Genomic DNA, 27,544 nt, shown 5'->3' on the forward strand with positions numbered 1-27,544 from the left:
TTTTGTGCATAAAATAGAAAAGTCTGTATAATGTTTAGAGTCTACAGTAAAGAAGTATGTTTACTAATATATATAATTTATGTAATATAAAAGAAATTGGAAGATATATTTTTTAACAGTAAAGTTGTCTTTGTATGCAACAGCTTGTATGGACTTCAGAAATATTTTACCACCTAGTGAATCAAAACAAGTTCAATTTTCTCCAGTTGCTACTTTGATGTTCAATAGCTCTAAGTTAGACACTATGTCAGTCAAGGTGAAGTTATGCTAAATAGTTTTCAGTTTTTTCAAATGTAGCTTGAGTGTTGCCTTTTAGGATTTAATTTCAATGACACCAATGTTTTTATACTCTCCATTATCGCAAGGTTTCTTATCTAGGTAAGCTTTAACTTTTTCATCCGTCTTTAATTCCATCAACATCTCATGATCTCTTATGCATCCTGAATTAGAAATTTATGGATATTAAAACATTTCAAAAGATTTATATGAGGTGCTCTGTAATCACTACCCTTAATATACATCTTTAGAATTCTTTTCAAGAATAAAGTTGAAAGTATATCAACATTAAATGTCTCAAATTATTTAAGCTAGGAACAATTTTATTAAAATCTTTCCAAGGAAGTATATAGGAAGACGGAATTAAAAACATTACTAAATCAGTTTTATTTATGGGTAATAATGTTTTCATGTTTTTAATCCAGCCTTTATCACAATTAATTTTTCAGAACTGGATAATTTTTTTCAATTTTTGCTTAAAAATTTTTGTAATCTTGGATGTGTCTCTAATTTTGTCTTCATTTTTTTATAAGGATTCGAAAATATATATTAAGGGCAGTTACTAAGGAACACCGAACATATATGTAAAGATGAGTAACATAAAGAATGTTGTATACTTACTGCATGTCATGTTTTTGACATTATCAGGTGTCCTTTTAACTCTGTATTTTCTTTTATGGTATAATTCACCATTCTTTTTCACACAGTAGCATCTGTTAAATAATACTGAATTACTCTTTTTATACTTATTAATAATGAATAGCATTAAAAAATGATAGCTAGTATTTTAGTTTTTTAATTCAAATTTTATTTTAAGCGCAAACATGTTATCAATCTAGTGTAATAATCTCACATAATCAAGACCGCTGAGTTTATCAAGAAGTTTCCAGTCTTCTATTTCTACACTTTTTCAGCTGGACTTCCATTTTTTTTTCTTAGATATTGTTCATATTCTTCACCTTAAGTTTCAATGTTGAAACAAAAAAAAGTTCAAATTTCCTCTTGTGGCTTAGCCAATTTAAAAAAAAATAAATTAGTATCGAGTGTTTACAAAGATTTGGAGTCTTGATTGATGGATGAATCCAGAGTTAAAAGCCAGAATGAGGTGATTCTACTTAACTTTTTTTCTCTCCGTCTTTCAATTGTGGGCATCTGGGTTCATTTCCCATAGGCCTCAGAAATGCCAGAATTGCTGCTCTCTTATCGTTACCCTATGGCAGGGTTTCTTAACCTGTGGTTCATGGACCCCTTAGGGGTCCATGGGTTATATTTTGGGGGTTCAGCGACTACTCCTAATTTTTAAAACGTTTGGATCAATAATATTTAAATAATATTGATCTTTTTTTCTTTCTAAAAGGGGAAAATACATACATATTTGAAACTAGGTGATCGAGATACCCCAAATTCAGTACGGACTGCACGCAGCCCTCTAATATCCCCGTCATATTTTTAACATCCTCCACTAACCGTCTTTCAGTTTGCACCATCAGGGGCAACACCCTGATGACGTCAGCTGCACTATTTTTATTATCCCCTATCAAGCTACGTACATCTGACACCTTGTTACTAGATCTACTCACCACTCAGGTTACTAGATCTAGAATTTTTTGCTAAGAAGAAAGCTCAGTTTTTGAAATCTGGAACATTAGACAAACTTGGATTTGGTATTCCACAAAAGCCTCTGGTTGAGGCATCTCTCAAAGTTGCATATCACATTGCTAAAAGCAAGAAACCGCATACTATTGGAGAGACGTTAATTAAGCCATGTGCGTTGGAGATGGTTGAATTAGTTTGTAGATTGGAACAGATAAAAAAAACTTTAGGCAATTCCATTTTCAAATGATGTGACACATTCAAGAACAGTTGAAATTTCTTGAAAAAGATCATCGATGAATTGAAAGTATCGCCATTTCCCTTTAATATGCAACTGGATGAAACTACAGATATCTCGAATTATAGTCAACTTCTTGTTTTTATTACGTGTCTCTTGATACTATCAAAGAAGAATTTTTATTTTGTGAGTCTCTTTTGCAAACTACAAAGGCAGTTGATGTTTCAGCAATGTTAAATGTTTTCTTTACCAAACAAGACTTCGGCTGGAAAGAAAAACTTCATTCACTTCGTACAGATGGAGCATATGTGATGCTTGGAAATAAATCTGGTTTTGCCCTGTTTGTAAAAAAAAAGTCTCCTAATGCTCTTGTTACTCATTGGTTTTTACATAAACACGCTCTGGCTACAAAAACTCTTCCAACCAGCTTAAAATAAGCATTATCAAAAGTTATTAAAACTGTAAATTTCATTAGACGTAGAGCTCTTAATCATCGTCTCTTTAAAACGGTGTGTCAAGAAATGGACGCAGAACATGAGGTACTTCTGTACCACACGGAATTGCACTGGCTGTCACGAGGGCAGGTTTTGAAACAATTTTTCATGTTGAAGATCGAATTATCACTTGTTCTAGAAGAAAAAGATAATTCATTCTTCGAATATTTAAACAAAAAAGATTTTAGCTATAAATTGGCTTACCTGGCTGATAATTTTAACCACATGAGCAATATAAGTCTTTTAATTCAAGGACCCGATATCACCATTATGGATGCAACTTAGAAATTACAAGCATTTTAATTGAAAATGCCACTTTGAAAAAAATAGAATTCAAAATGAGGTGTATGCAAACTTTTAAATGTTGGACGAAGTGCTTTCTCAAAATGGATCTCGGCAAGATAATTTGTTACTGAATAACTTAAAAAATAAAATCTGTGAACACCTGGAAGTACTTCAAGTTTCATTGAAAAAATATTTTAATTTGGATGAGATAAAGATAAAAGATGAGTTGTGGATTCGTCATCCTTTTCTTTGTGATATTGACTGCATCGATGATATGAACCTTGCCAAAGATGAGCTTATTGATCTTAGAACAAAGTCCTTGCTAAAAATGGATTTCGATTCAAAAACACTCGGAGAGTTCTGGTCTTCTGTGAAAGAAGCCTACCCATTGCTTGTAAAGCGAGCTATTTCAGCTATAATTTCGTTAGCTACAGTGTATCTTAACGAAGCCGGACTATCTACAGTTGTGACAATAAAAACAAAGCATCGTTATCGATTGAATGTTGAACACGTTATGCGCGTTGCTTTGTCGAAAATCATCCCTCTATTCAATTTATTCAGGAAACACAGCAACAACCTTCAGACTAAAAACTTTAATTTTAAATATTTTGTATAATATTGAAATCATAAAATCTAATGCTAAAATTAATTAAATACTAAAAATTGACGTTTTTTGCAATTTTTTTCTCAGGGGGGTGGTCCGTGACTTCTTAAAATTTTTTAAAAGGGGTTCATTGTATCAAAAAGGTTAAGAAACACTGCCCTATGGGCACTTGGGACTAAGCCACGGCGGCGGAGTAGCGTCGACCACGTCATACAACCACAAACCCGTTTATAGGGTGGGTTACATTCGCACAATCACGCAGAAGAAAGGACATAGAGAGAAAGTTACATTCATGCGTACAGTGAGATTCGAACCCACAACCACTGACCCCGTAGTCCAGTACAGTAACCACTGTACGAGTGATCGGCATGCTACTAAACCTTAATACGATAATACTGACTCTAAATAGCGGTGTTTTAGCCCTTCATAAGGCCATGGGCACCTTCAGAAATATCATTAATTTTTAAATGTCGATGGGAAGTTATTTTCCCCACTTCTGTCTGCTAATAACATCAGAAAATACGAGGCGAATAACTCTCCAATAAAAGGGCTTTGTTTATATAAATGTGGATAATAGTAAAGATTAGCGTGGGGTCAAGAGGAGAGGCTAACACTATATTCTCTTGTACGTTATGTGTTCCTTCAATTGATCATTTCTCATCGAATTTATTCATCAACACATAATTTATAAATTTGGTTATTTTTAACATAGAAGCTCGAGTTTATGGTCAATTCCTCACAGATTTTTAAAAATTCCAAAAAAAAAAAAAAAAAAAAAAAAGCCTTAAAAATGTATTTTAGGTATTAAGCTCAATTAATTCATTTTTATAAATCAATCTCAAAAATATTTAAACATAACATTACTAGAAATAAAATGTTAAACTAAGTAGAATCTCTAGGTCTGGGGGTGGATTGAGAGATGGTAGTACTCATGTTACTCGCCATAATATAAATAAATAAAAAGGTCAAACCCTTTGGGGTTTGTTCTGAATAATTCAAAAAGTACGATTTCAAATTCCTTACAATTGATTGAATGAGGAATATTCTTAAACGAACATTCAGACGAATGGATACTTACTCGTTTTTCTTGCACTGTACTGGCGCATAACTTCCATCCAAGTCACACTTTGGTAAGTATGCTCCTATCACTCGAACTCCATTTTCTGTATAATTTTGAATTTGACGTTGCAAAAAGTTTTGTTCGTGCCAACATTTGCTGCGTAACATTTCATCATCATCACGGTGGCTTCGTTTATCATCTATGGTAAGAGGAATTAAAATAAAAAGCATTTCTGGAGAGTGTTACTTTGTTTAACAATTTTGCGAATAAAATGAGTAGTCGTACTTTATTTTCGTCGCACTAGTGCTACACAAGGGGCTGTTGGTGACCGTCTGAGAAATATACCTGAGAATGATCCGGAAGCAAAATACATACGTCACATCCCGTTTTACGAGGACCCCCGTGCTGGTGATTTAGCATGCACCAGCACGGGGAATCTTCGACCGACTGGGATCTAACTCATGATCATGTAGGACATGGACACGAAGTCCTACCAACGAGACGATCCCGGCCTCACTGAGTAGTAGTAGTACTTTATTTACGTAGCGCAAGAGATCCACTATGGGCTATTTTTATTTTATTTTATAACCATTATTGAACATCCGACCCAGTTTTGGGTTTACGGCTACTAATGTTCAACTCGGTAGCATTATAATTTTGAACCCAATCCTGAAGACAAGGGAACTACTGGATCAAGTATTTTATTTTATTTTATAACCGTCGTTGAACAGCCGACCCAATTTCATGGATTTACGACTACTTACGTTCAACTCCGTAGCCTTGTAATTTTGAACCAATCCAGAAGACAAGGAAACTCCTGGATCAGTACCCCCAGAGGTATTGATTTGTTGTGGGAACATGGAGGACTTTGAGACTCGACAAATTTAACGTGCATCAGTCACCATTTACTACACGGGGAGTCTTCGGCCGGCGAGGATCGACCCCACGACCTCTTGGATATGTGCCCAGCGCCCTACCGACCAGGCTATCCCGGCCCTGGATCAAGTATTGGAAGAATGTTGCCTTCGTGGAGGACTTCTTTTTTTATGGAACTAACCCTCATTTGCATTACATGGAGAGGAAAACCACAAAACGCCCCACAGTTAGTCGGACAGCAAAGGGACTCTAACCCATGATCCGTCTAGTCATGATACGTCAGCAATGTGGTCGAGCCGAGTCGGTGTGGAATTTGTATCAACCAGCCATCACTGGGTTTCAAACCCGGTTCACCTAACTGAAAAGGGAATGCTCTATCCTCTGAGCCTTCACTATAGGCTATTGGTGACGGTTTGAGAAACGTCCCTGAGGGTGATCCAAAAACGTGCCATCAAAATTATGATCCCCAGCAAAGGGATGGCGCTCCCGCTTAGGTAGCCTGGCTATCCATGGAGAAAAGTGCTAGCGAAATCTAGCACTTTAAGCGCCATTTTCATTGAAGGTTATTTTTTTCCTCATGTGAACGAGAACCTGACTGGCAGGTTTATTTCGGGTAAATAATTTCCACCAATCAAGTTGTCACCGCAATCAGTGAGAATGGTTCTTTATGGTATAACAGTTTCACGTGGATGATAATCGCGCACCCACAGAACTTTTAGGTCAAGCGGTAATAAACGTGAAACTTTTAGGTCGCGAAGATGTTTTTTATCTTAGGTGTGAAAAATTACTCCTTTTAAGTCAACTTGAAAAACGTGGTCTTCACACTTTGCAGAATCAGTTTTTATTTATATTCAGATCTAAGATGTGAGGCCTTTATGAAGAAAAAAAAAATTACTTTTTGGTTTTAATCTCGGTTAAAAGTTATCTTAGCTACATCACAAAATTTAGATTTGACTAGTGGTCCATTAAAGACTAACACGCTGCTTAATTTGTTCATATGAAAAATAAGTAAATAACATTCGAACCGAATACTCTTAGACATAATTTTCCCAAAAGTACATTTTTAACAAACATTACGGAACAAATATTACGATGTAAATAATGGAAAGTAGTAACCTCTTTGATATCATATAGGTTCTATTTTACAATTTCAAATTTATGGAAAATCTTAATCGAAAAAGTATTCATTTTCGTATCTCTCAAAAAAGTAATGACCAAATAAATGATATGTTAGTCGCATAAAAAACTATAGAGTATATATTCTTCAAGTAAATAATGGTGGGCGTTTACTTTTTATTATCATCACTAGATGGCGGCAACAGATGTATAGTCAATTCTGTATAGCTTTTAACTCCTTGATTGACTCGATCTACTATTCTATAATTTTTTTTTTCTTTATAAAGTATGCTCCCTTCCCCTCCCAATAAAAAAAGAGGTTAAAACTATTTCAATGAATCGTCAATAGCATAAAGGCAAATTCTAAATATTTTATTCTCGAAAGGAGAAAGAAAAAAAATAGTTTTTATTATTGTTACAAGATGGCAGCATCAGTTTGGACAGCTATTTAAAATGATTTCGCCTCATTTTAAATAGCCGGCTCGTTTTTATAATGCATTTTCAAATGTCCAGTGGTGCTTCTTTTTTCTCCTGGGGGGGGGGGGGAGACTTACCAATTGACACAAAAACATGAGAATCAATAGACTGAGGCCCATTTTTTTCTACCGAGATTCTAGTGTCAAATTAAACAGTGATGACCTAGCACTAAAAATTTTTTTCCGAAGTACTTTATAGGGATTAATAGAACTGTCTTCTATAAGCGCAATTATTTTGATTAATTTCGTGTCAGTTCACACAATTACTACGCGATACCTTAACATTTAAATTCAGTGTGATATTACATAGTTGTTTATTGAACCTGTTAGTTTCTAATAATCAATAATGAAATAATAAGGAAAGTAATTTATGACTTACAGCATAATAGCTCTTTAATTGATTTAGCAACGATGCCAAAAGTGTGAAATTCATCTCCCATGCAGTAGCAAGACTCATCAGAACATTGAATCGGATCATAATTTCCGTTCGGCAAACAGCGCAAAAAATTGCCGTCTGGAACTTTTCTAGGAAATTTATCGTAATCTCTGGAGCACTCTACAAATACAAATAATAAATAAATTGTAAAAAAAAAAATAGTTCGTTATAATTGATTTAAAAGCTATTTACATAATTCATTTATTTTATTTTTTTATTTATTCTTTTTTTGCTATAATATCTACAAACTTTAATATTGTATTAATTCAAGGCATATTCTTGCGATGAGAATAGTTATTTCCGAACAAAATTAGTATCAGCTGTTAGAATAATGAGAAGTATAATTATCATACTATTTATTTGGATTGTAATAAATATTTTTAAGTAATAAATTTCAAGAAATAAAATTAAGAAATTAATCTGCAAATAATCTTCATTTTTACCAAATGGGAAGGAATACTATTAATACTTAATAAATGTACGTTGGGTAAATTGAACCTCATTACTTGAGCAAATTAATATTTAAAGCTATAAGAAAAAGCAAAGCGATTTTTTTGGGATGCTATTTAGGTGTTCCGTATGGTTTTTGATGTCTTTCTAGATGTGTAAACAGTTTCAATTTCCGATATTTCTGTTTCACGAAGTTTGAAAATCCTTCGCAATTTTTTTTCTTTTTTTTTTATGAAATGTAGGAAACTAATTCATGCAGTTACTATAAACTATATTTATCACGTTTTTCTAGTAAATTCTAACAATGAAGGGGTTGTAATAATATAGTGGTTAGCCATTAGTTTTGATGATATTTCTTTTTTAACCTGTTCCTTAGACACGTACTTCTCCAATTTTTTAAATTTTTTTTTTTTTTTTTTTAGAATTTTTATTCAATGGCAACAAAATATACAGAAATATTTTATGGTTTTCTGCCTAAACATCTTTTGAATTAGAAATTGTTTTGCTCTCCTGAAAAACTTTAAAATCGTATCAAAAGTTAAACTGCGGATACGTAAAAATTTAAGACAAGCAACTGTTAACTGTTTGAAATGGATTGTTTAGAAAATTTTTTGGAGACATTTTTTTTTTAAAAAAAAATTTGACGAGCAAGGTGACGATTTATTCTATTTATTAATCTTCAATTTTGTGACATTAAATGGCTATTCATCATTTTAATCGATCAAAAGTCAGTTTTAGAACTCCCTCTATGACTGAGATAAATCATACTTATCACTTCAAATACCTTCTCGTGAATTCAATTTTGGTTCTGACGTTGTCTCGTTATTTTTTGGTCTTATTTTAAAGAAAAGAAAAAATGATTGATAAATTATCCACGATCACTTTCTTGTTCTTTTGACAATTTAATCATCGTTGACTTTTTGTTGATTGGGAGCAGTCGGATTGAACTGAGTTTTAAATAACTTTTTCTAAAAATAATAATAATAAAATAATGTCTTTTTATTAGTGGCAATTTTTAATGGGTGGCTTCAATACGATAGTTAATACGCGCTACTTTAATTTGCATATAAACAATGCAAACTCTCAGCTTTTGTATCAGGCATTATCTTTGAAGTTTGTCTTACGCATGTTTTGTGTAAATATGGATTATTACTTGATTAAAAAAATTCATTCGCTTCAAAAAATATACAGATTGGAAACACCAGTCAACATGTATGAAGCGTCTCATTCAAGTCTAGAAAATGTGCGCCTATTTTTGAGAGCTTGAAATATGTTGACTATTATTTCCAGTCTGTATATTTTTGAAGTGAGTGAAGTTTTTCAATTAAGTAGTTTCCTGGGATTATTTATTTAACTTAAATATGGATTGGTTTCGATTTGATTAATGATGTCTTTTTTTTGTGACGCATTATGCAGGTATTCGGTAATTAGTCTACACTTTCACACATAATACGTATGACGGAAGTGTCAAAATCAAGGAATCTCTTTTTTTCTAAATACGAAATTCTGTTCATATCGCAAGCTAATTTTGAAAACACAGATCTTTGCAATGAGCCTAACATAAGATATCTGCAGTTTTAAAAGAACTGGATTTTCCAATTAGGCTTCGACAGTAACACCATTTTAAAAGTTTAATATTCGTCTATTTTATACATAATCGCCAGTTTGGACGGTGCACTTTGTTGATGTTTTGATAGTTCTTGTATGCCCATGTCGTATCAGTTGCCTGATAAGTTCATGCATTGAATTTCATCCCTCTCCTCGTCATCTGAGCTGATTCACTTTCAAGCAAGATCGTTTTTTGGTCTTTCAATTGGTTGTAATCGGTGGGTGCTTAGTCCTGATTAGAAGTTACTGATCTGTTGAGGCTATTGAAGGAGAACAACTGTTTGATGGATAAAGTTCAATTCAAGGCCATGGCGGGGAGCTAGTATGACACGAGAAAAGTAATAATTGTTTAGCCGGTAAATATCTAGCGTATAGCTAATTTTTTTACAAACTATCTTTATTTAATTATCTATACCTTTAGAATGTAAGCCATCTATATCTTTATTTTATTTTGCTACTTTGGTAGACATGAACAGTTTTCGCCTCCAAAATGTAGGTAAGTACTATATTTACGTCGAGATCTTTACTAGAGCAGCACAATGGGTTATTCGTAACGGTCTGGGAGACATCCCTGAGGATGATCTGAAGACATGCCATCACAATTTTGTAAGGCCACTTCCTCAATTTAGACGCAGGTAAGAGGAAGGAAATTTTCTCCGGATCCCTGCACCCATGGTATTGCTTAGCATGCAATTTCAGTAATCACTCGTAATAAAAGCAGTGAATAAGCTATCCTCCAAAAATTTCCATTTTTTTTCAAAAAATTCACTTAGAACTTTTTTCCACGAACAATCAAACTATTAGAAATGAGATGCGGAGAAACAGATGTGTAGACATCTAAAACACCGAATCCGGTTTAAATTATGATTTTAAATAATCGATAACAATGTGTAAAAAAAAGACCACATAGAAAAAAAAAACTAGTTTTTCATCAAAAGCTGCTTTATAAGTATGTTTACTGAAACTATACCAGCAATTTTACTATTGTTTGATAGTTTAATGCATTTACAGTACATTTCCGCCACTGTTACAGCCATGAAATAGCTTTTAGTTAAATTATCAAAGTAGTGTCCACTTATTGCACAGATTCAACCTCTGGCGACATTTAAGGACGAGACAATAGAGAGAGCTTAGCTAATATCTTCTGGACGACAGAAGCGCAGCAGTTGAACAACTTACATAAAGTGAAATTGCAACATAACATTCGTCGAAATGCTGCCTTTTGTCTCAACTTCATTTCATTCTATGCAAGTTAATTCCAAAAACGTCATTTGGCGTCGATGAAATGGTTCCTCGCCAACTACGGACCCAGAGTTAATGGCTGTTCAGGTTTATGGCTTTTAATCCGGGCGGAAGGACTTTTCTTAGCTGGGGTTATTATCATATTTCCAGGGTTTAAGCGCCATAAACTGAGTGCCTTTTGTTGAGGGCTTATTTTATGTTGGTAATAGCTGGCGTAAAATTTAGCTATCTTGTTTGTAGCGTTTTTACAGCTTAGGGGCAACTGAGTTATGATATGTCAAAAAATCATCTGAAACTTTAGTAATGTTTAGCTTTTAAAGGAATGAAATGAAAGTTTATTTGAACCAATTTTTCAATTTTATTCATTGCGTATATTTCGACCTAGGATTGCAAAGTTTTTCTAATTTTATTACAATGCAATAACTAAATTTAAAAGGTTTAAACTTTTTTGATTATTTTTCGGTAATAAAAGTTTGATAAAAGTAGATTGAGATTTTATTAATAGATAAAATATAAAATTTAAAAAAAAAAAGCCAGTCAGATAAACTTTTGAAGATTAGTTCGATAGGATTGCGTAAATACAGTTCGTAATAATGGCATTGTTATAAATGTATAAGATATTTTATGGTTGTAAATAACTGATCACTACCTTCGGCATATAATTGAAATTTGTCATAAAATTTAATGTATGAATATTATAAATTAAAATTTGCATTATATATAATTTGTTATTTAATTTATTATTATAAAGAATTAAAAAGATTAAAAAAAATTTCATAAATTTAAAAAAAAAGCTTTATCTTTAAATTTTTATTTCTCATGAAGTATAAAACAGATTTCCTTCAAAAAATTTGGATTTTTTCATTTAAAATTATGTAGTTTAAAATGTTATAAAAATTTATATACCTTATAATACGAAAAGATTTCGACTGCTAAATAGAAAGATAAAAAAAATAATTAATAAAAGTTATTTTTTGCATCATATTATTTTTGGATCGATACATTTTACATGCGCAAAAACTCTTCGATTCACTCAATAACTTCTCAAAATATAGTGAAACAGGCAAAAAGTGATATTAACATTAAACGGATCAAACTTTCGATCGTCTCCTGCCTAAACTGCTGCGACCACATTTTCCAGATTGCGGCTATTCCCAAATTTTAGGGTCAGAAATTCGGATCCGTGGAAAAAAATTATGTTTATTCAAAGAATGTTTGTTTTTAGTCTGATTTCGTAACTTTAAATATCGTCTACACCAATAAGGTAGCACAATGAAAGTGAGACCCTCGAACTATTAAGATCGATTCTTAGTATGCGAAAATCCGATCATTAGATCAAAAGTTATTCAAGGTGTTCACTTTTTTTATTTTGCGCACTGTTCATGTATTGAAAAGTGACAAATGTTACATATGCTTGTCCCATTTTATAATCATTTGTGTAAGCAATGATTGCATAATATTCATTTTATTCGGTGGAATGACAGTAGATATGAATGAATACGCATCCTCATCTATGCGCATTTATATTAAGAACGCATTCATTATGTAAATCTGCTCAGTTTATTGGTTTTATTATGAACACAATGAAGTATCATTTTGTTGAGATAATGAGCAATTAAATCAATTGCTGAGCAATTAAAAGAGTGAAATAATGACTCCCGCAAATGAGAAAATTTTGCATAAGTTCTAGAAACACCATCGAACTTCAAAATGGGTTGAATGTATAATTTATTGATAGTGAGATGTTATGCATAATGAAAATATTACATACAGTAAATCCATGTACTTACTACAGTTCATTAACTCTTTTTTACTAGCTACGTCTGTACCGAAAATCCTTTTTCCATTTTTATTTACGCAATAACATCTGTTAGGGATAAAAAGAAATAACATTTAGATCAAAGGCACATATTTTTTGCGAGTTATGGCCTACAAATTACCTATTTTTTTACAACTAAATTAAGTAGTGAAAAATAATTCCAGAGTTTAATACAAATTAGCATAATATTCTGAAAAAAGAATGATTTGTTATTTTATTTTTAAATGTAGAAAGCAATATATTATTGGCCGTTTAAAAATGACATAAGCACCTGACAGGGTTGGAGAAAGTGTGTGATTTTCTTATTTTTGCTCACAAGGGGCGAGGAAGTGGAGTATGGAAGCTTACGTAAAACTTATAAATCTTTCAAAATGTTTCTTAAAAAAATAAAAAAAAAGTAAGAAAAAATTACTTCTTGAAAATTTTTTAATGATGACTGAGCCGTGACGCCCGGTGGCTGAGCGGTAGCGCTTCGCGCTGTCGTGCTACAGGTCCCTGGTTCGATCCTCGGGCCGGGCAAGGTTGACTGAGCCTTTCATCCCTTTAGTGGGTCGATAAATGAGTACCAAGCATGCTTGGGAACTAAACACTGGGGGTTCCGCGTTCGGCTGACCACCTGACCGAAACATCTGCTCATGCACCCCAGAGCCCAAGGTCAAGAAAACTGAGATGGGCACAGTAGGCCTTGGCCCTCTAGGGCTGTCGCGCCACTGAGTTTAGTTTAGAGCCGTGATGGCTAATGGGATAGAGCGTTCGACTTCCAATGTGGGATCGCTGGGGAGTGAACCGGGTTCAAATCCCAGCGATGACGGGTCGAGCCGAATTTCGCTCCAGGCTTGCTGACGTAAAATATCCTCAGTGGGTGACGGTTCTTTGGGCTAGAGTTCCCTTGCAGCCCGGATGTCCGTGAGAGGTTTTCGTGATTTTCCTCTCCGTGTAACGAAATGCTGGTTAGTTCCCTCAACGAGTTCTCCACGAAGGCGAATTTCTCCCAATACTTGATCCAGGTGTTCCCTTGTCTTCTGGATAGAGTTAAAACTTACTGGGCTACGGAGTTGAACATTAGTAGTCGTAAACCCAAAAAATTGGTTCGGCTGTTTAACGACGATTATAAAATAAAATAATATAAAACAAAATGAAATAAAACAGGAACTTCGTTTAATGTTAAGTTTCATTTCTTCCATTAGAATTTCCAACTAGATTACTTCAGTAAATGTCAAAGCAAAAATCAGAGGGAGAATGATTTGTTATTTTTGCTGACCTAGCAAGGGGAAATGGGGAGTTCGAAATTGCCAAAAATATGCTTAAGTAATATTTGCACAACTCTTTAGGTAGGTATAACAGATCTTGAGAATAAAATATGAACGAATATGAAAATATGAACGAATATGTCAAATATGAACGAATAAAATATAAAAATGTCAAAATGTCAAAGTAAATGTCAAAGCAAAAATCAGAGGGAGAATGATTTGTTATTTTTGCTGACCTAGCAAGGGGAAATGGGGAGTTCGAAATTGCCAAAAATATGCTTAAGTAATATTTGCACAGCTCTTTAGGTAGGTATAACAGATCTTGAGAATAAAATATGAACGAATATGAAAATATGAACGAATATGTCAAATATGAACGAATAAAATATTTATTACTTTTTTATAGTCAATTATTTATTGGGTATTTATTCTCAAGTCCCAAAGCAAAATTTCATATTATTATGAGACGCCTAAAAAGTATTAGATTTGTTTTTTAAATTTAACATTTAGTATTTATATTTTTCTTAATGAATTTTGATAGAGAAATAAAAAGTATTATTAAAAAGAAAGGTCCTAAAATTTTATAAAAATTAAAAATAATATTAATTTTAGATATATTTTGATTGAGCTAGTTTTAATTCAAACATCTTGATATTTTTTAGATTGCTTTTTGACAAATGGTCATAAATATAAAAAGCTCCTCTTAACTATCTTCACAATAACTCACCCAGCATTTAGTATAATAAGTTATCAAATGTTTAATGTTCATTTAAATACAATGAAATAAACCTTTTTTTTCATAAAATAACGGAATTTAAATAAGCAGCTTTTGTTTTATATTTCTTAAAAAATGTAATCTGCAAAGTTATTTTTCAATAACAAAAACATATTTAAATAAATATTTTTTATCAGAAAAGAAACAAGTTATAATATTAATCAAGCAAAATAAAAATAAAATAATAGTATATATAAAAGCTTTATAGGATTTTAAAATATTACATTAAAAATATCTTTAAAAATTCAACGAGCAATTTAAAGAACTATTCCACTTGTTATTTCTCGCATTGTAAACAAATTTAATTATTAACTTCTATTTTATACTATGCAAGCAAATTGCACATATTTTTTATTAATTAAATTCTCTTACTTTTCTTTATTTTGTTTGTTATGTTTTTATTTGTTCATTATATTGTTTGTTATGTTTTTATTTGTTATGAAATTTTATTTCTAAGTAGCATTTATGAAGAAAAAAAAATTCCAATTCAAAAGCAAATTTTTCAAATTACTTTAATAATTGACGAAAGTAAGCAAAGTAGGCAAACACTTATATTATAAAAAATAACAAATTCATTTATTTTTTTTAGCTAAGAACTGTAGATATAGTACTTTTAGAAACTAGAGATCTATCTTATAAGCACACATTATTTGTTTTACACACATAAATACATTTCAGCTGTATGAAAAGTCAAAGATAAAAGACCTTAAAAAAAAAAAAAAAAAAAAAAAGAGAGAGAGAGAAGAATCGTTAATTAATGATGCTTTTAATATTTACAAACAATTTTCAAAATTCACTTAAAAATTCGTAAAAAATGGGCTAAGTGAAAAATAAGCATTTTTACAATTCCACTTTTTTTTTACAAAGAATTGTAAATATAGATTTCTTTTTTATTTCATTTAATACTAGAGGTTTATATTTTAACTACAAACATTTTGAATACATTAAATGACTTGCCAAATATAATGAAACTCTTTCACAAAAAAATTAATTATTGAAATGTGTAATGAACTAACCCTTTAATATTTACGACAAAAAAATCCTATTATACTTTTTCAGATTAACTTACATGATTGAAAAAGATAGGCAAACAGTTATAAATAGTAGTTATTTTTGCTATTACATTTCTTTTTTTTTTTTTTACATAAAAAGTTTAAATATGGAATTTTTTTCATTTTCTTTAAAGATTGAGGTTTATCTTTTGTCTAAGCATAAATTATAACATTTGCCAGATATTATATCACGTGTCGAAATTTATAAAACTCCTTATAAAAAAAATTGATTTTTGAAATGTTTAATGAACTAAGCCATTAATAATTATGAAACATAAATCTGATTATAATTAACTTGTATAATTGACTTGTATAGTTGATTGAAGGAAATAAACAAAAAGTTATAAATAGTCGGTATTTTTGTTATCATATTTCTTTTCTTTTACATAAAAATTATATAACTGGAATTTTTTATTTCCTTTCCTTTAAAGTCTATCGTTCATCTCCGCACATGTTAAAACATTTGTCCGATATTATACAACATGTCGAAAATTATGAAACGCCTTAACAAAAAAATTTTATATTGAAATGCTTAATGAATTAAATCTTTAATGTTTACGAAAAATAAATCCTATTATAGTTATCAAAATTAATATATATAATTGACAGACGTGAGCTAACAGTTATAAATAGTGGGTATTTTTATTATTACCTTTCTTTTTTTACGTAAAAATTATAAAATCTGGGATTTTTTTATTTCTCTTAAGGCTAGATGTATCCTTTATCTACGCCCACATTAAAACATTGATACAATGCTATTATTATTTTTTTAAATTTCATTTAATAACTGTTGTTGAACAGCCGACCTAATTTTTTAGATTTGCGATTATTAACGTCCAACTCCGTTGATTTGTAATTTTGAACCCAATCCAGAAGACAAGGGAACTCCTGTATCAAGCATTGAGAGAAATTTGCCTTCGTGGCGGACTTTTTGATGGAACTAATCTTCATTTGCGATACATGGAGAGCAAAACCACGAAAACCTCCCATGGTTAGCCTGACGGCAAGGGGACTAACCCGACATCCGTCTACCTCTGAGGATATTTTGCGTCAGCACTGTGGTCGGTGCAAACTGGATGCGGAATTCGTATCGACCAGCCATAGCTGGGGGATTCGAACCCGGTTCGCTTCATTGGAAGGCAAACGCTCTGTCCTCTGAGCCGTCACGGCTCTGATACGATATCTTACGACATCTGATACGATATCGTATCTCATACGATCTGATACGATACCACATGACGAAAACGATAAAACTCCTTAACAAAAGAAAAAAAGAATGAATATTGATATGTTTAATGAACTAAGCCTAATATTTACGTGATATAAATCCAAATGCAGGAAACCATAAAAATTCAGTGAATATTTTCTTCCAATTCCTCATTTCAAAAATTCGAAGCATATCAAAATTTTCCAGAATATTTACCTCCTATTATTTCTTCGATCCCTAGACAAGCATGTTTCCATTTAAAAGTTTTCACTTGTTTTTCTTGAAATTCGCAGAATTACATTCTTTAATCTAATGTATTGGATGGGAGCGTACTTTGTACGTTATTAAAACTTTAACGGTCGAAATCCTTGGAGAGAAGCAAAAGTTTAGAAAGAAAAATGAGTTTTAAAAGCTGCCGTAAGTTTGAAAGCCAAATTACTAATCTTTATTTATTAAAACTTTGTTTCTAAGAAGCAGAATCGAATTAAGCCATGTGACGTGAATTTATTTTTGTTCTTTAGTTTTAAGAATTCTTGAAGAGTTTATAATACCTGGAATAAAAGGAATATTGAGCGCAGATTTTTAACAAAAATGGTATATTCAGAAGCCAACCAATTTTTATAAACTATTTTTAGTTATATCTTTATGAACTCTGAGCTATTAATATAAAATGAGAACAGAATAAAAGGAACGAAAATCTTTTGTTCATTTATACATAATACCATAAAAAATTTTTTTAAACTTTGTTTCTTGGAAAAATAATTTTCAACCAGTTTTTAATAATTTTTTTTTAATTATATCATCACGAACATCGAATTTTGATATAAAATGAGAATAGAGCAGAAAATGCTCTGTTTATTTATAATTAATTCCATAAAACATAATTATTGCTTCGTGTCTTTGGAAAAATAATTGAACTTGGTCCTACGAAGTGGCGAATTTATTTTTTTAGTCTTAGGAATTTTTGAGTTTGTAATGTCTGGAATATAAAGAAATATCGACGGCAGGGTTTAATAAAAATGGTATGATTAGAAATTTTTAACCAGTTTTTGTAAACTTTTAATCATATTTGAATGAACACTGAATTATTAACTTAAAATTGCAATAGAACGAAAATAACAGACATGTTTTATTTATTTATATAAAGCGTATTAATTACTTTGTTTCTTTTAAAAATAATTGAATTTAATTACACGAAGTGTCAAATTTATTTTTATCCTTCATTTCTAAGAAATCTTGAGGAGTTTATCATAAATCTAAAGAAGTATTGAAAAGAAATTGCAGCGAAAATGTAAAATCAGTAAATTTCAAAATTTTTTTCTAACCTTTTTAATCTTATTTTTACGAACTCCGAATTAAGGATAAATATTGCACAAAGTGAAAGACAAAAATGTTTTTTTTAAAATTTATAACTAATGTCACAAAGCAATTTCCTTATTTTGCTTCAACGAAAAAAATTTGAATTTGGTTATTTGAAACGAAATTCAATTTTGTTCTTTAGTTCTAAGAATTCATAAGTTAATAAGAAAATATTGAAGGGAAATTGTAGCAAAATTGATAGAGCCAGAAATGTTCAATAAATTTTTATAAGCTTTTTAATCTTATTTTGATGAACATCAAATTATAGATAAATACCGAACAGAATAAGACCAAGGATGCTTTGCTTGTTACATTTCATGTGTATCTAATACACATTTATTACACACTTTGTTTCAACGACAAAGAATTGAATTTGGTCAAAGAAAATGGCTTCATTTTTTTTAATTTCTAAGAATTTTTTGAAAAGTTTATAATGCCTAGAATATACAAATACATTAATGATAGATTGGCATTTTATGGTTTTGGATTTTTCAATTGAATAAAAGCAAATTGGACAAAAATTTTGACTTTTGCAGGACATTTCGATTGGTAAGCACAAGTGAGTAGAAGCCCTCCTAAAATATAATTAAATTCCATCGTTAAACTGATATATTTCTATTCAAAAACTAGTTCAATCAATTTTTAAACCTTTTAAAATGTCGGTAGGAACATGCCATATTTATGCACTTAATTTTTTTTATTTTGTTCTATATGCAATTATTTCTTTTTAAAGGAAATGACAATCAATGTCTTTTTTATGAAATAAACACGTAGGTAATATAATTTTTGTAACATTATAAAATTTGTAAATCTTAGTATGGTACATTTTAGTTATCTTCTATTAGATTTTTCTGGATTTATGAACGATATCTTAATACAACAGATTTTATAAAAACAATTTAATCAAAACTTACAAAACTCCGGATTTACAAACAACTGGCTCATAAAACCCAAATTCGTCACATTTTATCACATCGCCTGCTCTTGCTCTTCTTCTTTCTTTTGTGCACTTTGACTCGACTGTAAATAATAATAATAAGAGAATATGTATAGTGCGGCTTTCAGGAGAACTCTTACATACACCCGTCTCGCGTCGTGGCGGGTACTATGGTTACAAGGAAAGGTCACTTCGAATAAGGGTGTGGGGTGAATAGTTTTGTCCTAATCTTAGCGTAGGTCGTCGTGAGTAAACTGATCGACCCCTTCTTTCCTCCATTTCACCCCCATTAGGAATAAGCTCTCGCTTGTTACCATAGCAGCAGACAGCCCCAGACTTTCAGTCTGGAGGAATTCTTCTCAAAGTCGCAATATACTTTATTTTAATAATCTGAAAAATATCAGTAATAAGCACACCATTTAATTTGTTCATAAAACCATATGAATATAAACAATCGTACTTAATGCAATATTTAAATAATTTATTTCGTACCTATAATATCTTTGAGTTTAAATTAGCTTCGTCAAATATGGGGAAATGAAAAATTAAAATATTTGAATGAAAACTGCAAAGTGATTGGATCTTTTTCATTTTTTCAGGGACTGCAAATTAATATTTAAGCGACGGAGAACCAAAAACGATATTAAAATCTAACGAATCATAGCTGAGGAAAGCGGGAATGAAAAACATAAAAACTAGTTTCATTGCAGGAAGGAATTTGGAGGTGGGGGTTTCTAATAATCGTTTTTCAACTCCTCTTTATTGTTTCCAACCGAACTGGTCAGATTTTTTCAACCTAACTATCTCAGAAATAATTCTTTAGATCTTTTGATAATATTTGTCGTTTAGAAATTGATTTCAGGCAGATGATGAGTTTTTAAAGTTTTCTCTGATCTGTTTTAAAGTTTTTCTTCTCATCAGACCTCTGATGTGAAGCTTTTGATTTTTTTAACACGGATTCTAAAATTATATATGAAAGGTGGTCATTACTGACCACCCTTATAATAATTAAAGAGCTCACTAAATAATTGTTAATCGAACGTGGAACACACTCATTTCTTGGGATAAGAAAAGGTTATAACAGGTTATAAGGTTATTTGCATAAGCTTAATTTCCGAATTTTTAAGATTTCGATAAGCAAAATCACTTTATTTACTTGCCTTGTGTTTCGAAAATGTTAGAAAAGTTTGAAGGAAAGAGATAAAAATATACAGCTTTTTGTGTTCTGACTACGAAACTAATATTGTTCTCCAAAAGTTTCAAAATAAGTAACAAAGTTTAAGAAAAGATGGCGCTGCTGACTAGGACAATATTTTTCTGCTGCATGTTAAAACATTTCACATGAAATGTTTGCCTGAGTGTTAATTAGTAATTTTTTTAGGCAGAACCAAGTTGTTTATACGGAAAGTGGGTATTTTGAAAACAATTTTTTATAATTTTTGCGAGTTAGCAGAGACTACTTTTTGCAAAATTTGTTACGAATTTTTACGTTTATGAAAAATAAACGGGCATGTTTCTTAAACAACCCGCAGCCAACCGTACATTTTCATCCCCTTCTTCCTTTGATTTTTCAACTTTCCTTCACCGTTTTGTATCTGAACTTCAGTCTTTCGCCCTCATCTCAAATTTAAATTTTTCTGTTTACTTAACTTGTGAATAATTTTAAATAACAGTCTAATATTTAAATATATTCCCAGACTAAGATACAAGCTCTACGTTACAAACTATTACTCATAATATGAAGCCTTTATGCTTGACTATAAAATATTTTGATTTTATTCTAAGCGTTATAATTTTATTAAAAAGAAAGAAAATTTAAGAAGGAAAGTGAAAAATGATTTCAGAAATAATAATTTATTCTTTTGCTGAAAAAAGGTACATGCCCTAATCGACACATTATTACTTATAATATAAAATTTTCATGCTGTCCTATTTGACTGTCGAATAATATTTTTTCGTTCAAAACGTTCATTTCATTTAAAAACGAAATTTCAAGGAAACGAATTTAGAAAAAATCATTTATAAGGTCGTTTGTTCAAAAAGGTACAAGCTAGTTTTTTTCTTCTGTTGCTGTGAAACAAGAAGTGTAATATAAATTCATTTATTTATTCAAAAGCGAAAATTTAAGACGGAAGAGAGAAATTGATTCCAGAAACATTTATTTATAGAATTGTTTGCATTTGGGAAAATTTCAGAAGTTCTTTTTAATATCTTTCTTAATCGAACATATTGCGCAAAAGTTTTCAATTGAGATGAAATAAAACGGCCTTAAAGGAGTTATTGAACTATTTCAAAATTATCGTTATTACCTGGAACGCATTTTGCTAAAGTTTGGCTGCATATTAAACCCTCTCCGCATTCTTGTCTGGGAAGTACTGATAATTCTTGTGTTTTACACGCATCTCCTTCCTCTAAAGAAAAAATAAATTATTTTACTATTTACAAAAACAAAGCACGTTTAGTTAAAAAAATGGCGAGAAAGTTCAAACTAGTAAATAATTATTTACATTGATATTACAATATTGGAGATTTAAAGATTTCTATTACAAATTCAGTTTTTGGAATGTAAGGTGTTCTGTAATCCCTGATCTTAATATATAACTTTATAACACTTTTTAAAATGGGAATCAAAATTCTGAGCACAGTAAGGAAAACAAAAACGTCATCAAAGTTTAATGAATACTATCGAAGAGGGCTGAACTGAAGATGCATATCAGATTTTTCCACACCAATCACACTCAAAATCACAGTTATGAATAACATTCTTCTGTCATAGCATCAGATAGCGGTTTATCCGGCCCTCTACAATCTGCAGAGTAGCCAGGTTGGTAGGGCGTTGGGCCCATATACAAGAGATCATGAGTTCGATCACCGCAGACCAAAGACTCCCCTTGTAGTAAATGGTGACTAGTGCACGTTTAATCTCTCGGGTCACAAGTTCCTACATGTTCCCATAACAAATTATACCGCTGGGGGTACTGAATTGGAGATGGATCGTTCACTGGTTCAGGATCAAAATTATGATCTGTGGATGAATGAACGTATGTGCGAATGAGTCCGCCCTATAAACCGGCTGTGTGGCTGAAGACATATATTTTGGCCATAGATGGCGCCACTGAAAAACAGAAAACGCACCCTCTGCTTTAAATCAATACCTCCTAGAAAAGAGAAAGCCTCAGCACGGGTTACCATAAACAAGAAATTTGATACTTTAGTAGTCCAAACGTAATGACATCTTTCTTATTTTTCCTCCACTGCGCAGTTTATGTTCGTTACGTCAGACTACTAAATTGATCTATGCTGAGGCCTTCTTTCTTCTTGGAGGTGTTGCTTAAATTTGCTTGGTTACACCAAGCAGGCTTGCTGATATTGGCAAATAACAGAAGAATGTTATTTGAACATCAGATCGTGGTTTGTCCGAATCACTACCGCCCTCTACAATCTGCACTGTTAGTCAATTATAACTATATTTCTTATTAACTATAGTGACCATAGTATTATATATATATATTTTTAATTATTTTGCATAATTTTTCTTTTAATAATCCTTTTAAATAATATTCTTTTTCATTTTCTGTGTTATTACTTTCTTTTCTTTATGTAATAACTTATAACATTTTTTTAAATTGATTTGTTGGTTTACGATGTTTGTTTTAAACATTTATTTTTTAAATTTTCAACATTTCTTATTCTATTATTTTATAAAAAGAAATGACTGGATATTCAATCTATGATGCAGTCAGGTTAATTGCTAATTTATTTTTCTGCTAAATTATTTAAAAAACCCATGAGAGAGCTCACAGTTTTTTTAAAAACCAAAAGTCACAATTTTAGGAATTTCCGAATACCAACTTTAAAAAAATTTATTGAAGTTAAATAGAAACTAGGATAATCCAAAAACAAAAAATGAATTTAAAAATTATTTCAGTCATTAAAAAGTTTAAGAACTTCAATTTTCATAAAAATAAAAGTTATCTCCATATAAACTAAAATATTAAGATAATTTTAATTTACTTAAAACTTACTATTTAATTACATAGCATCATATTATAAAAACATAAAATTTAATCAGACAAAAAACATTTACCGAGAAATTCTTTTTTTTTTTTAGAACCTCTAAAATTTATTTTAATTTGGTATTAAACATAAACATTGTGCATTTATTTAAGATCGTAATGCCATTGCATTTATTTTAATTCGCAATTTCAGGAGTAATTCTTCTGAAGCTTTAGTGTTCGCAAACACAAACTAACAAACGGAGATGGATTTTTATTAACTTAATATTCAGTGAACTCAAACATGTAAACAAAGAGTTTCTTTAGATAGTATTTAGTAAATACAAACTACTAAATCAGGAAAGAGTTTATTTATTTAGTAAGAGCACCAAAGATTTAGATTCTTTACGTTGATTTAATTAAAAGCATTTTGAAATTAAGCGTCTTAAATTATAATTTTAAGTTGCTTTACTTACAAGTTTCAATGTTTTAATGGATCTTAGAAATGTCTAATTTGATTTAGCTAGTGTATCATTACACTTTACGAAACTAAATTTTAAATTAGAATGGAAGCTTGTATATCCTTCGCATCTTAAATAGAATAATATTCGAGGCATAATATGCGGAAATTCAAATAGCTAAGACAAGTAAATATTTTTTCTAACACAGCAAATAAGGAATGTTAATCTTTCTGTTAATAATAAATAAATATAGTAATGTGGAAAAATATGGATTACGAGTTTGAGACATTTTTAAGAATATTACGTATATTTCTTGGAAACAAACATTCCATTATCAAAAATTTCTTTTACATCTTTTAAATACCTCTTAATTCTGCAAAACTGGTTGGTAGGTAGGTATTTTATTCACGCCGCACTGGAGCTGCACAATGGGCTATTGGCGACGATCTGGGAAACATTCCTGAGGATGATTCGAAGGCGTGTCATTGGAATTTTGATCCTCTGCAGAAGGGACGACTCCAATGCTTTGGTAGCCCGACGATCTGTGCACGAAGTCGAATACTTTGTGGCAGAACAGTTTAACGAGGACCGATATCGCTCACCCTAAGTCCCTACGAAGGCTGAACAGAGTGGTTACCCACCCCTGCTTAGTGACGCAGCTAGTGATGCTTGACTTCGGTGTTCTACTGGGAACAGTGTCTTTGCGATCAATCCACTGCGGAAGCTTTAAAACTGAGAGGGTAAGATGCATACCAATAGTGTATAAGCAAGATATTAACTATAGACGTACTCAATTATTAATGAATGTTAACCGATTGAGTAAAAGATGCATATTGGCGATGGGCGTTAACTTTATTTGTTAAAAATAGATAAACAATGAACCACCTACTGGTAAGCCTACACGAGATTCCCGCTTCGCTCTGTAAAAAATTACGGTGCAATACCAATCCGAATTTGATGTTGTAAAGTAAAATTTGAGAATGAATACTTAATTTCAAGTTAAAACCCAATCTAGTGTTCGCACTCACTTTAAATGGCGAAGTTAAATCTAAAAGATCAATAATTGAAAAAGCTTGGACCAAGCTCATATGTATTTACATCATTCATGAATTTTTTTTTGCCAATTTCGGCTTATGTTTAGAAATTGTCCTATAACAACAGTAGATTGTTTGCAATCGAGCACGAAAAGGTAAAACGCTTCCAAGCGCTGCTGAACGTTTCACAGAAACAAGAGTCAACTGTGTTATAGAAAGCAAGCAAATTTTTAGTTGCGTAATAAAAATAATTATGTTCTCACTAGAAGGTTTACGTAAATGTGTCAATTGTAAAATACTTCGTTGCTACTCGCTTCTGTTTTGTTAAGCCTAGTTTGAATTCATCTTAACATTCTCTTTCTGTTATGTATACAAACTAATTTCATTTTTAGAGTTAGTATATATATATATATATATATATATATATATATATATATATATATATATATATATATATATATATATATATATATATATATATATATATATATATATATATATATATATATATATATATATATATATATATATATATATGCACCTAAATTAACGATTCTTACTTTAAATTGTATCGTAAGAACTTTACTGATTCTTATGTAAAAAATTACTATAAATTTGGTCTCCAAAAATGGTGGTAACTGCTTTACACCGAAATGATTTGCCAAACCCAAAGAAAATCAAAATCATCATCAAAACCCAATCATCATCAGAACCTAAAAAAAATTCTGATGCTTAAAAGACTTGTAAATTCCTTTTTCACCAGTTGACTAACCAATTTTGTAATTTAGTAACACTTAAATTTATAATTACAGTAAGATATGATACACATAAGAATAAGTAAAATTATTTTAATGAGACAGTTTAAAGTAAAAATCAATAATTTAGGTCACATATATATTACATACTCTAATTCTAAAATAAAATTAGTTTGCTAATCAAACATATACGCGTAGCAGAGAGAATATTAAGAGGAATTTGCGCTGTACTTAACAGAGCAAGAGCGCATATAAATTATACATTATAAAATTATTTAATTCAGCTTATAGATGCTTGAAAATTGAAGTATAAATACCCTTATTTTATTTTATTTTATAATCGTCATTGAACCCAATTATTTGGGTTTACGACTACCAACGTTCAACTCCGTAGCCTTGTAATTTTTAACCCAATCCAGAAGACAAGGGAACTCCTGTATCAAGTATTGGGAGAAATTTGCCTTTCTGGAGGACTTTTTGATGGAACTAAGCCGCATTTGCGTTACATGAGAAAAAAACCACGAAAACCTCCTACGGCTAGCCTCACGGCAAGGGGACTCTAACCCATGATCTGTCTACCACTGAGGATATTTTATGTAAGCACCGTGGTCGGTGCAAGTCGGATGCGGAATTCACATCGACCAGCCATCGTTGGGATTCGAACCTGGTTCACCTGATTGGAAGGCGAACGCTCTATTCCCAGAGCCATCTCGGCTCTATTATCCTTATTGAGCAATTAAAAACTTACATATTTTTAACGACGGAGTGCTGTTTCTACAGACAAAAATCATTATTGAAGGCAGTTGCAAACACTCGCCAACTCGCTATCGATTGTCAACAATTATCAAAAAGCGCCAAAATTTTAGTTTTCGGAAGCGAAAATATTTAGTGTATGGTGGAAAGGCGAGGGATCTTGGTGCAATTTCTTTTTGCATTTTGGTGCTTGGAACTTGCAGACACCCTTTTAATTATATATATATATATATACATATAAATATATATATATATATATATATATATATATATATATATATATATATATATATATATATATATATATATATATATATATATATATATATATATATATATAAATATATATATATATATATATATATATATATATATATATATATATATATATATATATATATATATATATATATATATATATATATATATATATATATATATATATATATATATATATATATATATATATTATATATATATATATATATATATATATATAAATAAAACTAAAGTTGGTGTTGACTTGAAAAAAAGTGTTCATTCACACAACTGTTATATTATGGTTGTTCAAATTTGGAGAGATATTGCGCCACAGCTTTAACAGAGAAACATATTTTACTGTAATTGTAAATTTTAGTACTACTGAACAACAAAAATGGTTGCAGCTACTTTACACCAAGTAGTGTAGATGAAAGTTCTTGCAGATAGAACTAGCCTTGCTTTTTGGTGTAGTGAAAAACCAGGAGCAATAGTTATGGTGTTTCATGTACGCCACTTTAGTGTAAAGTAGTTGCCCCCATTTTTGGTGTTGTTATATTTTAAAATTTTTTCAGTGGGAAGTAATTTTGTGCTTTTGGCAACATTATTCTGAATCTATAGCATTCTGTATTAAAAGGGCAAATAGGAGCAATAAAACAGAAATAAATTAAAATAGTTGAGAATCGCTTTCGTTTAAAAAAAAAAAAAAAAAAAAAAAAAAAAAAGGAACTTATAACCAACAAATGTAATCTATTTTTGAATTCAGGGAAAAAATTTGAGCTTAAAACAAATTTTTAATAAAATTAAAATGTCTACATACTTAGCTGTTCTACGCACACATGACAGCATCCACACTTGGTGGCATTTTTTATCAGTCTGAAACCTTTACTACACTCAGTGTCTCGACATTTAACACTTTTCGAACAGAAATGTTCGTCACAGTCATAACGATACTGAGCAAAAACATCCAAGAAAAGAAATGCAGTTATGCTGCACACGAACAGTATTTTAGGAATAAACATTTCTACATTTTCAAACAACTTTCAAACAACATTCAAATACATCAAATTCTTATCATCTAAGAATAACAAATGATCCCTCCTGGTAGTCCAGCTATCACATTCTAACGTCATAA

General features: G+C 31.0%; 1 protein-coding gene across 1 annotated transcript; it reads right to left on the reverse strand.

Annotated features, from left to right (window-relative positions):
- Positions 1–59: 59 nt before the first annotated feature.
- On the reverse strand, positions 60–27,544 carry LOC107454789 (SPARC-related modular calcium-binding protein 2). Its single transcript, XM_016072085.5, has 8 exons — positions 27,230–27,544; positions 21,463–21,564; positions 19,131–19,236; positions 12,545–12,621; positions 7,398–7,574; positions 4,569–4,749; positions 898–989; positions 60–440 (listed from the first exon to the last, which is right to left on the reverse strand). The coding sequence occupies exons 1-8, from the start codon at positions 27,429–27,431 to the stop codon at positions 313–315; spliced, it is 1,065 nt and encodes a 354-aa protein (XP_015927571.3). The 5' UTR covers positions 27,432–27,544; the 3' UTR covers positions 60–312.

Source organism: Parasteatoda tepidariorum, chromosome 3 (assembly GCF_982258835.1).
Source record: "Parasteatoda tepidariorum strain Cologne lab strain chromosome 3, Ptep-v5.0, whole genome shotgun sequence".
NCBI classification, from domain to species: Eukaryota; Metazoa; Arthropoda; class Arachnida; order Araneae; family Theridiidae; genus Parasteatoda; species Parasteatoda tepidariorum.

Coding starts and splice junctions, on each gene's coding strand:
- LOC107454789 (XM_016072085.5), bottom strand. CDS start 27,431: ATGTTTATTCCTAAAATACTGTTCGTGTGCAGCATAACTGCATTTCTT. Junction 12,622..19,130: donor GTTTGTAAATCCGGAGTTTT/GTAAGTTTTGAT, acceptor TATCCCTAACAG/ATGTTATTGCGTAAATAAAA. Junction 4,750..7,397: donor AATTAAAGAGCTATTATGCT/GTAAGTCATAAA, acceptor CTCTTACCATAG/ATGATAAACGAAGCCACCGT.